Source organism: Bubalus kerabau, chromosome 22, assembly GCF_029407905.1.
Source record: "Bubalus kerabau isolate K-KA32 ecotype Philippines breed swamp buffalo chromosome 22, PCC_UOA_SB_1v2, whole genome shotgun sequence".
Taxonomy (NCBI): domain Eukaryota; kingdom Metazoa; phylum Chordata; class Mammalia; order Artiodactyla; family Bovidae; genus Bubalus; species Bubalus kerabau.
In genome coordinates, this window is record NC_073645.1 from 11,313,160 (window position 1) to 11,328,970 (window position 15,811).

Below are 15,811 nucleotides of genomic sequence, written 5' to 3' on the forward strand. Positions count from 1 at the left end.
AATACATCTCCTTTCACCTGCGGTCCAAAGATTTGGTTATTCACAGAAACCTTCAATTCATCAAATCTAACATGGAACTTATCCCTCCAAATATATCCGCTTTCCCTGTAACATTCTTCATCTCAGTGAAGCCTATGCCAGGATCATCTGGCAGTCATCCTGTAAGTCTCCAAGTCATCATTCCTTAAAAACCTCTTGAATTCTTTCATTTTCCTCTTTCTTTACTGCTTTAACCTTGGTCAAACCCTTACCTCTCACCCAGATCATAACTACAGCTTCTTCACCAGTTAGTTCTCTGCCTCCACACTTGCCCTTCCAATTCATTTTCTACACTGCCATCCTAGTGAGCTTTCTTTTTTTTTTTATTTTATTTTATTTTTAAACTTTACATAATTGTATTAGTTTTGCCAAATATCAAAATGAATCCGCCACAGGTATACATGTGTTCCCCATCCTGAACCCTCCTCCCTCCTCGCTCCCCATACCATCCCTCTGGGTCATCCCAGTGCACCAGCCCCAAGCATCCAGTATCGTGCATCGAACCTGGACTGCACGTGTACCTCTAGTGAGCTTTCTAAATCACAGCATTCCTTCCTTTGAATTGGACTACAGTGCCCTAAAATCCTCCTTATTGAGTCAGAGCTCTGTGGCATAGCACAGAAGATTCTCCATTGACTAACCCCTGCCTCCCGCTTTAGCCCATCTCACTACCCTCCTCATGTTTATCCCAGGGTATTCAGCTAAGTACAGCCCCTTAAATATACTAAGCCTGCCCCTCTGGACCTTTGCATATGTAACTCCCTCAATATGGAACACCTTCCATTAACTTTCATTATATTTGCTTAATCAGTCCTTACTTATTCTCAAGAACTTGGACAAACACTGTATCTTCATGAAAATTTGCCAATTCCCAGTGTCAAACACCCAGTCTAAACCGATGCTCTTTCTCTTTGCTTTCATAACACCTTGTGCATCTCTTTCACAGAAATGGAATCATCTGCTTTCTTCTATGTCTTTTATGTCTTCTACTGACCCATAAATTCTAGTGGGCTTGAGGGCAGCAGCAGATTCATAACCATTGTCATGCCCAGATCGTGGCTAATACAATATCTGTCACAAAACACATCTGTTGAATGAATGAGTTAATAAATCAATTAATTAATACTAATTTTTGCATGTCCCTAATCAGGAGACAAGCTAGTAGGAGTTTCTAACTATTTGTACCATGGTCTCCTTTGGCAGACTGTTGAGGCGATGGACCCTGCTAATAGTAATGTTTCTAAACACATAAAATAAAATAAAATACATGGGTAGACAAAGGAAACCCATTAAATGTAATCGAATAATAAACTAGCTTTGTGACAGAGCAATGTTTGCGTTTCTGTGTGATGCCCTTGAATAACAAGATCTTGTAGGAGATCTAATAACTACTGTGATTTTAAAATAGCAACAAGAATAAAAGACTTCCCTGGTGGCTCAGCTGGTAATGAATCTACCTGCAATGTGGGAGACTAGGTTTGATCCCTGGGTTGGGAAGATCCCCTGGAGAAGGGAACGGCTACCCACTCCAGTATTCTGGCCAGGAGAATTCCATGGACTGTATAGTCCATGGTGTTGCAAAAGTCAGACACAACTGAGTGACTTTCACTTTCAATGAGAATAAAAGATATTTCCATATATGCAGTAACTAGGTGGGATATAAAAATATTCATGGTTCCTATTGATGACAAAAGTCATAGTTCTGATCATGTTACTGTCATTTGTTGGCTACATTCATAGTTGAAAGAAGTGCTAAATAACATGCGAGCCTGCTCAGTCACGTCTCACTCTTTGCAACACCATGGACTATAGCCCATCAGGCTCCTCAGTCCATGGAATTTTCCAGGCAAGAATACTGCAGCGTGTTGCCATTTCCTCAGTTCAGTTCAGTCGCTCAGTCATATCTGACTCTTTGCAACCCGCCAGGCTTCCCTATCCATCACCAACTGCCAGAGTCTACCCAAATCCATGTCCACTGAATTGGTGATGACATCCAACCATCTTATCCTCTATTGTCCCCTGCTCCTCCTGCCCTCAATCTTTCCCAGCATCAGGGTCTTTTCATATGAGTTAGCTCTTTGCATCAGGTGGCCAAAGTACTGGAGTTTCAGCTTCAACATCAGTCCTTCCAATGAACACCCAGGACTGATCTCCTTTAGGATGGGCTGGTTGGATAGCTTTGCAGTCCAAGGGACTCTCAAGAGTCTTCTCCAATACCACAGTTCAAAAGCGTCAATTCTTCAGTGCTCAGCTTTCTTTATAGTCCAACTCTCACATCCATACATGACCACAGGAAAAACCATAGCCTTGACTAGACGGACCTTTGTTGGCAAAGTAATGTCTCTGCTTTTGAATATGCTATCTAGGTTGGTCATAACTTTCCTTCCAAGGAATAAGCCTCTTTTAATTTCATGGCTGCAATCACCATCTGCAGTGATCTTGGAGCCCAAAAAAATCAAGTCAGCCACTGTTTCCACTGTTTCTCCATCTATTTCCCATGGAGTGATGGGACTGGATGCCATGATCTTTGTTTTCTGAATGTTGAGCTTTAAGCCAACTTTTTCACTCTCTTCTTTCACTTTCATCAAGAGGCTCTTTAGTTCTTCACTTTCTGCCATATGTCATGTGCATATCTGAGGTTATTGATATTTCTCCCGGCAATCTTGTTTCCAGCTTGTGCTTCTTCCAGCCCAGCGTTTGTCATGATGTACTCTGCATATAAGTTAAATAAGCAGGGTGACAATATACAACCTTGATACACTCCTTTTCCTATTTGGAACCAGTCTGTTGTTCCATGTCTACTTCTAACTATTGCTTCCTGGCCTATCTATAGGTTTCTCAAGAGGCAGGTCTGGTATTCCCATCTCCTTCAGAATTTTCCACAGTTTATTGTGATCCACACAGTCAAAGGCTTTGGCATAGTCAATAAAGCAGAAATAGATGTTTTTCTGAAACTCTCTTGCTTTTTTGATGATCAGCAGATGTTGGCAATTTGATCTCTGGTTCCTATGCCTTTTCTAAAACCAGCCTGAACATCTGGAAGTTCACGGTTCACATATTGCTGAAGCCTGGCTTGGAGAATTTTGAGCATTACTTTACTATAATGCTATACTGAGTTATTCTCATCAAACTTATTATTCTCATCTAAGTTTATTCCAGTTAAGAATCTTTATTCAACAGGAATTACTCAAAGGCAGGGACCTTCAGCAAAGTCAACAGAGGGCAACAGGGCAGACTCCACTGCTGGAATTACTGAGCATTTGTCAAGAGGCAGCCTGTGTGCCACACTATGAATTGCCAAGTCACACTTCAGATGTATCAGAAACTAGTAAGTATGGACTTCTACCCTGTTTTCATATTTTTAGCTACTGGTGTTTAAAAGTACTTAGGGTACTTTTTGTACTATTTGTAACAAACAAAATAAAAACATCACCAGTCAGCAGCCTCCCTAATTTTTTGAGGCTCTGTTTCTTAACCTGTATCATGCTATAGTAATACCCTACTTCAGTCAGGGCTAATTGAGAGGATTATATAAAATCACATTTGCAAAGTGCCTAGCCAGTGCTTTCTCTAGATAGTAGCTGCCAATGGCCATTTTCTCAGGTTCTACAGAAGCTTAAGGCACCAAAAGCAGTATGGATCGAGTTAGAAATGTTGTATGCCATATCCCAAGCTTATTACCAGTGCCCTTGACCAAGTAATTTATTTCGGGGAAAGTGGAAGTTAATGAGACTAGAATTCTCTACTGAACTTGGAAATGGTCAACCTAGAACTCCCAAATATGACCTCTGGCTTATCCTTTTCTTACCTGCTCTAAAACAAAACCATATCTCAAAAAACATGATTAAGGAAGTCCAGAAAGAAAATCTGCATTTGCTACAATAGTCTTGACCAGGATATAATTCATTTAAATGATGAGAACTTTCTACTTTACCTGGTATTCTTCATATGTGGTAATGTAGTGTGTATATACATTACATAGACCTGAAATAACAACAGTCATATTCAGCATCCCATAAGCTTCAAATTCCTAGGGCAAAGGGGAGAGTGTACTAAAATTACTCTTCATCTTAAAGTGTATTATCATTTTTGTTATATTTAACATACAATTATCAATATGAATTTTTATTGTAATATATCTATCTTAATATTTTTCCAATGATCAAAATTGCCCAGGAATACAGGAGTATCAGAGAGCCCTTGGTGAAAAGTTAAAAGCCTTAACTCTGCACTCCAGTTGGGCAAGTCAATGGATCTATGAACACCCTAATGACTCTATTTGCTGATGCAGAAATTTATCACTAAAAATATAGATGTTTTATCAATTTCCTAAAAAGTCTAAAGGGAGCATTATTAGCTAACCACAGTAGCTATTTCCAGCTCCAAATAATAAGACTTTTGCTGGTTATGTCATTTTAGAAACATTGACAATACTGAAATACTGACAATACTGAAATAAAGAAAATCACAAATATAGATAAAATACATAATTTTCAACGTCTTGGATTTTTTTTATATAGGACTTTAAGATATTAATGTACTTGGGGTCATTTACTACTGAATCCATAAAACTCATAAATTTTAAATTATTAGTACATAAATACAAATAAAATATTTTAATCCTACTATATTTCCTTTATATTTTTAAATTTTATTCTTATGCCATCAATATTTCATATTCACCTCCAGGTTTTACTTTCAAGAAGTGTAAAACTCTTATCATCTTAGCAAAGATTAATTTAAAAGGTATCAGATCATAAGGACAGGGAATTCTTCTCCTCTTTTCCAAATAAAAATGCATAGGTATATTATTTCATTTGTAACTTACTTCTCGAACTGCCTGCCGAAGTCTTCGTCCAGACATGGTCCTGAGTCAAGAAAACAGAATTATCTAAGTGGTTTCCTATTCAGAATGTATGCAAGGTACACAGAAAGGTACACAAAAGGTGTGAGGTACACAAAAACTTGTAAGGAAAGCCAAAAAGTTAGCCTGGCTACACAACAGTAAAGTGTATAGAAACAACGCAAGTTCTAGTTGAGCTTTTTTCCACACTGCCCTATCTTCAAAATAAATCCTAAACCAAAACCAGATAAGCTGAGGGAGGAAAACAGAATCAGTGAATATCACTGGCAGAAGATCACAACTGTCTTTCATTCACTGAGTCAACAACTGGTTACATTCTACATTAATAAGAGCTGAGGCAAGTAGAGTGTACACTATTCCTGCCTACAGAGAACTTATGCTTCATTCATTTATTTAGCTCAGATGGTAAAGAAACCACTTGCAATGCAGGAGACCTGGGTTCGATCCCTGTATCAGGAAAATCCCCTGGAGATGGGAATGGATATCCACTCCATTATTCTGACCTAGATAATTCCATGGACAGAGGAGCCTGGGGGATTACATGGGGACACAACTGAGCTACTAACTTTATACCAGACCCACTTGAAAAGGCTGAGGACTCAACAGTATGGAGCTTACATTCTTGGAAGAGAAGATGGTCAATAGAAAATAAAACAGTGAGATGACAATAAGTGCAATGCAGAATATGAGGCAGGATAAGGATGAAAGAGGGTGGTGGTGGCCACTGTGGTGATGCTCGTAGCCATGCAATGGTGCCGGTAGCAGTGCTGGGTGAAAACAGCGTCATGTGCTGTAAGCAGGGCCGGCGTCTCTGTCAGAGTTTTCAGCAGAGAAATGAAGGAATGAAAGAGTTGGCCATGGAGATATATGGAGGGTAAGTGTTGCAGGTAGAAGGAGCTGTTTAAGTTCAAAAGCCCTAAAACAGGAGCATGCTTGGTAGTCTGAGAATTACAGTGGAGCCAAGGCCTCTGCCGCAGGTGTGATGAGTGGTACAAAATCAGATGAGACAGTTTGCTGAAGAGAGGATCGCAGAGGGCCTTGCCGGATATTATAAGGGTGTGAGGGTTTCTCTGGAGAGTTGGGAAGCTATTGAGAGGTTATGATAAGTGACATGATTTCACTTATGCTTTATAGGGATATCTCTGGCTATAATGTTGAGAAAAGACTATAGAGGAGTCAGGGAAAGGCAAGAAAGTGAGATGGTTATTGCAGTAATCCAGGGAGAGGCAATGGTGACTTAGACCCAAGTAGGGAGGAGGTGGGTGGGGGCAGAATGATGGAAAGTGTTGAATAGAACATGCAGAATTTGCTGAGGGATTTAAAGCAGGGAAAATTGAAAAAGAACTCAAGGATGACTGAGATTTAGGCCCTGAACAACGGAAAGATACAAAATTGCTACTTATTAAGACAGGAAATATGGCATAAAGAGCAAATTTAAAACATGTTTCCATGCTTCTAATACCTAAACTGATTGTTTCATGTTCCTGTATTTTAATATTATTTAAAGTCTTTCTGCTGACATGTCACTGCATAATTTTAATCTAGAATGATAACTTCTCAAATTTTTACATTTACTTCAAGATACCCAGTTAGTTCAGTTCAGTTCAGTCGCTCAGTCGTGTCCAATTCTTTGAGACCCCATGAATCGCAGCACGCCAGGCCTCCCTGTCCATCACCAACTCCCGGAGTTCACTCAGACTCACATTCATTGAGTCAGTGATGCCATCCAGCCATCTCATCCTCTGTCGTCCCCTTCTCCTCCTGCCCCCAATCCCTCCCAGCATCAGAGTCTTTTCCAATGAGTCAACTCTTCACATGAGGTGGCCAAAGTACTGGAGTTTCAGCCTCAGCATCATTCCTTCCAAAGAAATCCCAGGGCTGATCTCCTTCAGAATGCACTGGTTGGATCTCCTTGCAGTCCAAGGGACTCTCAAGAGTCTTCTCCAACACCACAGTTCAAAAGCATCAATTCTTCGGCACTCAGCCTTCTTCACAGTCCAACTCTCACATCCATACATGACCACTGGAAAAACCATAGCCTTGACTAGACGGACCTTTGTTGGCAAAGTAATGTCTCTGCTTTTGAATATGCTATCTAGGTTGGTCATAACTTTTCTTCCAAGGAGTAGGTGTTTTTTAATTTCATGGCTGCAGTCACCATCTGCAATGATTTTGGAGCCCCCCCAGAAAATAAAGTCTGACACTGTTTCCACTGTTTCCCCATCAATTTCCCATGAAGTGATAAGACCAGATGCCATGATCTTCGTTTTCTGAATGTGGAGCTTTAACATTCTAATATTTCTGCTTTATTGACTATGTCAAAGCCTTTGACTGTGTGGATCACAATAAACTGTGGGAAAAAAACCCTCAAAGAGATGGGAATACCAGAGCACCTGACCTGCCTCTTGAGAAACTTGTATGCAGGTCAGGAAGCAACAGTTAGAATTGGACATGGAACAACAGACTGGTTCCAAATAGGAAAAGGAGTATGTCAAGGCTGTATATTGTCACCCTGCTTATTTAACTTATATGCAGAGTACATCATGAGAAACGCTGGGCTGGAAGAAGCACAAGCTGGAATCAAGATTGCTGGGAGAAATACCAATAACCTCAGATATGCAGATGACACCACCCTTATGGCAGAGAGTGAAGAGGAACTGAAAAGCCTCTTGATGAAAGTGAAAGTAGAGAGTGAAAAAGTTGACTTGAAGCTCAACATTCAGAAAAAAAGATACACACTAGTGAGAGGCATAAAGAGGTTTATTCTTCAGAGGGTGCACGAAAAGAGGGTTGAAAATATTTGTCACTATTGCCATACATAGCACAGTAGGATACAGAAGAGTCAGTACAGGGTCATCTGCCCATGATAAGAAGTGATTTCAACAGAAACACATCTACAACTATCACAAAATCTCACAAAATCAAAAAGAGGAACTTACGTGAACTCCCCAGGGATGGCAGTGATAGCCAAGAACCCGAGAGTAACAATCTGAACATCAACAACATCTGGGTGCCAGGGATGAGGTTTTAACAGCTAAGAACCAAAAGCATGAAAACTGTGTTAAGAATATTACTCTCTTTGCTCAAGAGACCAATGCTGCTCACAGAATTTCCTTGTTAATGGATATTAAATGTTTCCAGTTGTTTGAGTGTCTTATCCTACAGTCACAGGTGTTTTTCTAAGTCATGTAGTATTAAATATTCTATCCAGAATTAATATGTGAATTTCAAATACCAGTGTCCCATTAACCTGGAATTATTTTCTCATCAATGAATTTTTTGATGGCTTTATCTTTCTGGAATCACAGTGTGTAACAGATAACCAAGGTTCTCCTATATTACCATGGTGACTCTCCTTATACAAGACAAAGAAGGAATTACCATCCTTTGAAATAACTTAATTATTTCTCTTTTTACTCTAAATAACACTTTAAATCTTCAGTTACTAAGTCTTGCCTTATTTTTCTTCTCCAAGAGAGTATATCCTTTACCATGTTCAGATTAGCACAGAATCTTTCCCTCTATTCCTTCTATTCCTTCATTGCCTCTCCTTCTTGAAGAACTTCTAAGTAAATGTTAGGGAAAAAACTATATTTAAAAATTGTTTCTACATCAAAAATTCATGGTATTATGAACACTGGCATGAATATGAAAATCCATGTTCCAAAGGGTATTTAAAAAATATTGCTTTAGTTAATAATGTTGCCTGAGGTGTGGAAAATAACCTGAGATGTCTTTCTCTGTGAGGAATTCTGTGCTCATAAATTTTAATCTTATTCTTCCTTTTCTTCTGTTCTAATTGTTTCAGTTATTTATTATGGATGTAAAAGTCTAAGTCAGTATATTTAGTAATCATATCCCTTATTTCCTTAGAGTTAAACTTATGGCATCCATATTTTTAATATTAAAAATTTAATTTGGGAACATTTGTATAATACACAGATCTACTATTCAACACAGACCTATTCATATCTGATAATTCATAGATTTAAAAATAACAATATACTAATTTCACCATGATAATCCAAATACATTACCTCTCCAGTCTGAAGAAGGACTGGCTTTGGTTTATGGCATTCTTTGATTTCTTCAGATGGCTTGCCCAGAACCTGATCCCGAAGAGTTTCCCAAAATGCATCCCCTTCTGTCATCCCTATTAGGAATGTTACAATTAATATGATTGCAACCCTCTGAAAAATACCATCATTTTGACAAATGTTGTACAACAATGCTTTCAGAACTTTGAGAGATTTTATTAAGTTTGCTGTTCAATGATTTCAAACAGTTTGCAAAATAGAAGAGGTAAAATTTCCTGTTCATATTAAAGTAGGAGCCATTATTTAATTAGATCCTCAATGTGGTTGATAGAGTAAAAGAGTATATATGTTCTACATCTTTCAGGTTTTGTTTTTATTGCTCTTCCTCAACCATGTTGCCAATGTTTAAAATATGATATAATTAAATGCAGGTCAATGAGCTGAATTATCCTTTTCCTATTTTGAAAGCTATAAAAGATATCTCCAGTTTGAAGTACCAGTTGTTTAACTTGTGGTCTCTAAAGACCCTCTCTTGATCTCCACTTAATTATGTGTATACACACATATGAGCAATTAAAAACCACCAAGCCTAACACCCATAATCTAGAAAAAAGCTATGTTAACTACAAAACCTAAGAACATAGAATACATAATCAGAAAAATATAATTACTATGAACTTATTTGGACCTACTTATAGAGCACACATGGGACTTTCAAAGAACTCTTCCAGCTCAATAATAAAAAGACAAATAGACCAATTTAAAAATAAGAAAAATATATGAACAGATATTTCTCCAAGTAAGACACAATAATGGCCAACAAACATAAGAAAAGATGCTCAATATCCCAGGAAAATGCCAGTCAAAACCATAATGAGATACTACTCCACACCCCAGGGGTAGCTACAATCAAAAAAAAGGAAGATAAAAACAAGTATTGGTGCGGATGTGAAAAAATTAGAATCTTCAGAGAGAAACTGATAAGAAGATAAAATTGTGCAATGATTTGAAAATACTCTGGTAGTTCCTCAAATAATTAAACATAGAATTTTACCATAGTGATCCAGAAATTCCACTTCCAGGCATGTACCAAAGAAATGAACTCATATGCTCACACAAAAGCCTGGACATGAATATTTATAACAGCATTATTCCTAACAGCCCAAAACAGAACAACCCAAATGTCCATCAGCTGAGGAATGCATAAATAAAATCCGACAAAACCATACAGTGAAATATTATTCAGCCACAATATGACATAAATGAACTTATCTACAAAATAGACTCACAGACATAGAGAACAGACATGAATGCCAAGGGGGAGGGCTGGATTGGGAGCTTGGGATTAGCAGATGCAACTATTATATAGAGAATGGATAAAAAAACAAGATTCTACTGTATAACATAGGAAACTATATTGAATATCCTGTGATAAATCACAAGGGAAAAGAAAATGAAAAAGAATGTGTGTGTATATATATATATATATACATTATATATATACACATTTGTGTATAACTGAGTCACTTTGCTGTATAGCAGAAATTAACACTACACTGAAATCAACTCTACCTCAATAAAACAATTTTTAAAAAGAAAAAAGGCAATGAAATTATTTTAGAATCCATGGTACAACATGGATGAACCTTGAAAACATGATGCTAAGTGAAAGAAGCCAACACAAAAAGCCACATATTTTTATGATTTCATTTATATGAAATGTCCAGAAGAGGTAAATATAGAGATAGAGATTCGTGGCTTCCTAGGCCTGGAAGAGATGGGGACTGGGCTGTGATGGCTAACATGTGCAGGGTTTCTCTTTGAGGTGATGCCAATGATCTACAATTGATGGCGGTGACGGCTGCATGTATCTGTGAACACATTAAAAACCACGGAATTTTATGTTTTGTGAATTACATCTCAATCAAGCTATCAAAAATTATTTATTTTAGAACACTAGACCAAGCTAGATGAAATATTCCCAGGCAAGATGATGCCAACTGTATCATGTTACAACTGTATTTATTTTTCAACTAATGGTTCCAAAATATACATGTATATAGAAGACCAGAATGAAATAAGCCAAAATATTGCCCGATGGTGCTACTGTTCAATTTTTTGAACTTTGTGTACTTTCCAATGCATGTTATCACAGTGATAATCAGGATAAAGTATAATCAGTTATAATCAGGATAACCTATAATAATCAGTTATAAATTCATGGAAATAAACACAGGAAGAAGACCCAGGATCACATGCTTTATGCTCCTCAAGTCTTCTGTTCTGAGGAATTTGGGCTCCAATAAAGAATTCCAGGAAAGAGACACTAATAACCAGATGGAAGGGCCAATTCATATTGTGGGTGTTAAAATGATACTCCTACTCTACACCATTCCAGCTCCATTCCTGCCCAATTTAAAACTATTCCTCCACAGGTTGAAATGCAGAGAAAATCTCTGATTCTTATCTGAATCAGTGGAAAGCTAAATTATGAAAGATACTGACCCTTGAGAAATCATGTACAAACCTGGAAAGCCTACCTACCCTTCAATTTTAAAAATTAAAACAGTAAATGTATTGGCTACGTGAAACCCTGTTAAGAAACAGAATCCTCTAATACAGTTATGTAAAGTTTAAAAATAAAATAAAATTAAAAAAAAAAAAAAAAAAAAAAAAAAAGAAACAGAATCCTGAAGTTCAGAGTCCAGAACCATAAACCTGATCAGACTGCACCTCACCCTGAGTAAAACTGAGGGTTCCAAATCCATCGATTGTGCCAGCTGCAAAACTGTAGCCCAAGGCTGGTTTACACGTTTTTACCTAAAGGAAAAAAAATTAAAACAAACAAAAGAAACAGAAGTTGAACTTCAACCATAAGATCAGCCCAGAGCTTTTCCCTTGTGGCACATAATCAGCATGACTCACTGACACTTACTGTGTGTGTTGAATTGAGCCACACGGTGACATCCGTCATATTCACCCACTGATGAGCTGAAGCCACTGGCCCAGTTACCTCCCGGGAGGCGGACTCATACAGTTCCTAGAAAACCCACACAGCCTTACCATGAAAAGCAAACCAGCTAAAATGAATACTATACACTTTTACCCAACAAGTGCCAATTTGGAAAAGCATCCTTCAGTCAAGTAGTGTGGTGCTGGCTGATTAGCCAGAGCATTTTCAACTCTCCACCAAACCCACAGTGACTTCCCAGAAACCTGAAGGCCCTGAGACTGTTGACCTGGGTTTATTGCCCACAAATACGAAATTGCAGCAATGCAGGCTATGGCACAAGATGCTCCAACCTCACTGGAAAGACAGTCAAGAAATTTGAAGGTTAGGAGTGAAAGCCTTAGTTGCTCAGTCATGTCCAACTCTGCAACCCCATGGACTGTAATTTAGCCTGCCAGGCTCCTCTGTCCGTGGGATTCTCCAGGCAAGAATACTGGAGTGGGTAGCCATTCCCTTCTCTAGGTGATCTTCCCCATCCAGGGATCAAATCCCAGTCACCTGCATCACAGGCAGATTCTTTACCATCTGAGCCACCAAGGCAGGTTAGGAGTAGATGGACCAAATTATCTTCTTTGCAGAGAACAAGAGTTTTTCCTCAGGGACTCCCATGGAGTTTTCCCTCTCATAGTCCTTGAGTTCTCTGGCAGGGCTAATACCAAAGAGGGACTTGAGAGAACTCAGGAGCCAGTTCATCTGCATCAGTTCTCCCACCCACTGTTCATCTTTTGATGGTCTTTTTTCCCAATAGGATCAATTGATGCTTTTTTAATCTTATGAGAAATATATGAATTCCTTTTTTAATCTTATGGGAAATGTGAATAAAAATATATTTAGACATGCTTGTGTTCTTTCAAGTCTTTATTGTATCTGTTACAATATTGCTTCTGTTCTGTGTTTTGGTTTTTTGGCCTGAGGCATGTGGGATCTTAGCTCATCTACCAGGGATCAATCGGCTCTAGAAAGTGAAGTCTTAAGCATTGAAACACCAAGGAGGCCCCTGGCAATGTTTGTTTGTATTCATCTCTATCCTACAGTAGCGGAGGCAAACCCTGCTTCAGCACCAGCGCCCATGCCTGACATCTAACTCGTTTTCATTCTATTGCCATCCCAGTTTCCGCTGCCGTGTGGGAACTCGAGAGATAAGTCAGAAACACCAGCTGCAGCCCACCTCCCCTGATTTTGTTGTTGTTGCTGTTGTTGAGTCTCTTACGTCCTGTAGGACGGCCTCCCTCATGAAGAGGAAAGTTGCGCCTTGCTGAGAATGTGGGACCCATCTCTATGTCTCCAGGCTGAGAATGGTGTTAAAACTTCTGATGCCAAATTGTGTCACAGGTGTACACCCTAAATAGAATCTGTTAATTTAGAACAATCCGCTGATGAGACCACAGTAATTAAAAAGAAACTGCAGCAATTAGGCTGGCTGGTGTCTTCTGTTTTTAAAGGTGCTTTTGTTCTTCCTTAATTGCTCCTGAAACAGTTTAGAACCCTCGAGACACAATATTTACATAAACACACACACACACACACACACACACACACACACACACACACACACACACACACACACACACACACACTAATGGGCATGCTCATTAAAGCCAGAGGTTAAAGTGTCTGCCTGCAGTGCGGGAGACCTGGGTTCGATCCCTGGGTTGGAAAGATTCCCCTGGAAAAGGAAATGGCAACCCACTCCAGTATTCTTGCCTGGAGAAACCCATGGATGGAGGAGCCTGGAGGGCTACAGTCCATGGGGTCGCAAAGAGTCGGACACGACTGAACAACTGAACTGAACTGAACTGAAGCTATAAAAAAGCAGAGATTTAACTATCTCTATTAGTGATGGTTGAGCTCAAAGCTATCCTTTGTCTTTTCCACTGAAAACATCTTCATCAGAGCTGATACAAAATATGTGAGCATACTAGAAGGTAAAATTTAGGAGAGGAAGGAGGGTAGAGTAACTGGTAGTAAGCTCTCTGGAAACCAGATTCTTCATCAAAAGATCTTTTAAAAAAGAAAATAAAACATAAGATGGATGATCTTTGCCATATCAAAAAAGACCAGGGACTAATTTTAATGCAAACTGCAAGAACTGGGAATTGTGCTACTCAGCTTTACCTTGTCCCCAAAGAAAAAATAGGAAATGGTCAGGGGACTTGGCAGGCAAAGGCCCCAGAGACTTCTGAGAATTTGGGTCAGTCTGGTCATATTTGATACTGCATTAATTGAAAACTACAATCTATCATCTAACTGCCTGAAGCAAGCACTCGGGCTGAAAGAATGTTTTCCTGATTACTCGCTTTTAAATGTACTTCCTGTAGGAAGTCAGTCACAAGCAGTCAGAGAGAGCTTCCTATGCAGTATGTGAAACAACCTTCCTGATTGACAATAAACAGCATTCATACCTTCAGACTCCTTGGTGCAGCTTGAGCTCTTGCTGTCTTCCTTACAAAGACCAACTTCCCAATGAAAAATGTCAGTGGATTTTAAAGTATAGTTTTGAATGAAGATAAAAGCAGCAGGGCCCACAGCTTACCTTTGCTTTGTCATATATTATCCGTCCTATGATTTGTGTACTTTCAAACATATCCTGCCCAGGTCCCATAGCAACACACATGCTAGGCTGGAACAAAATGACACGAGATACGTTCTTAGTGAAATAAGTGATTCTTTCAAGGGATGGAAAATGAAAAGCAAATCTGTGCAAACAGACTTTCTTTTTGGCTGTGTGGCCTGTCAGACATTTGTTCCCCAACCAGCCAGGGACTGAATCCAAGTTCCCGGCACAGGAAGCAGAGTCTTAACCACTGGACCACTAGGGAAGTCCCAGCAAAGAGATTTTTTTTAAAGCCACATTCCAGCATCTCTTTCCAGATGTTCTCCCAATTTACAGATTATGAAAAACAAAATTATTCTGGAATTAGAGCAATGAACATTGCTAGAATTCATCTATTTCAACATAAGACATAAAATTGATGCATAATATTCTATTGCAAATAAGTATCATAATTTATTTAACCATTTCATGTATGAATTTTGGAATTTAACAAATAATCATCCACTCTAATGTGAATTAATAATGTGTAAAAATTTTGCAAATGAAGGGTAACAAAGACTTTTTTTTCATTGAATTATAATTGATTAAAAATGTACTCATTTCTGGTGTAGGAAGACTTTTTTCTTACTTTTTTAAAAATTGGGGTATCATTGCTTTACAATAGGAAGACTTTCTATATAAAAATAGTAAAGTATAAGAGAAAAGTATAATTGTTAAAAATATATTTCTCATTGGGTGGATGAACTTGACTGGGATAAAATAAATAACCCAAACATAGTGTTTGATAAAAGAAATATCACAGGTGAAATATTCTGTAAACACAAAGAATAAGAACCAGAAACTAGCACCTGCTTCTCATGTCAAAGGTGGAAAATCTAAATGCAGATGAGGGGAAGCAGTTAAATAAACAGTGGTACAGCCTCACTTGTTGAGTGTAAAGCTTACTACATAGAACTATCTCGAGTGATAAAGAGACTTTTTAAAGGCAAATTAGGTAGAAAACCCAAATTCTGGATAAAAACAAAAAAAATCTCAATAAATAAGTTATAAAATGTTGTTCATGGATGAACGCATGTAGGAAGAGGTGTGATAGTGGTAATTTTGGGGAAAAGGAGCAGGTGGAGGGGAGGAAGGTAAGCAGGGACTTTCACTTTTTACTGCTCTTTAAGATTTCTATGTGGTTTGAGTTTTTGTGGTGGTGGTGGTGTAGTTGCTAAGTCATGTCCGACTCTTGCAACCTCGTGGACTATAGCCTGCCAGGCTCCTCTGTTCATGGGATTCTCTAGGCAAGAATACTGGAGTGGGTT

The 15,811-nt window shown here is 38.6% G+C and overlaps 1 protein-coding gene across 2 annotated transcripts in view; it reads right to left on the minus strand.

The window, feature by feature from the left end:
• Window positions 1-15,811, minus strand: part of ASAH2 (N-acylsphingosine amidohydrolase 2) — a 90,154-nt gene that overhangs the window by 18,970 nt on the left and 55,373 nt on the right. For both annotated transcript variants that reach the window (XM_055560270.1, XM_055560269.1), the window contains 7 exons: window positions 14,484-14,570; window positions 11,876-11,980; window positions 11,679-11,760; window positions 8,941-9,056; window positions 7,843-7,937; window positions 4,868-4,907; window positions 3,974-4,069 (listed from right to left, as the gene is read on the minus strand). In XM_055560270.1, coding sequence (XP_055416245.1) covers window positions 3,974-4,069; window positions 4,868-4,907; window positions 7,843-7,937; window positions 8,941-9,056; window positions 11,679-11,760; window positions 11,876-11,980; window positions 14,484-14,570 — 621 coding nt within the window. The remainder of the gene's footprint in view (window positions 1-3,973; window positions 4,070-4,867; window positions 4,908-7,842; window positions 7,938-8,940; window positions 9,057-11,678; window positions 11,761-11,875; window positions 11,981-14,483; window positions 14,571-15,811) is intronic.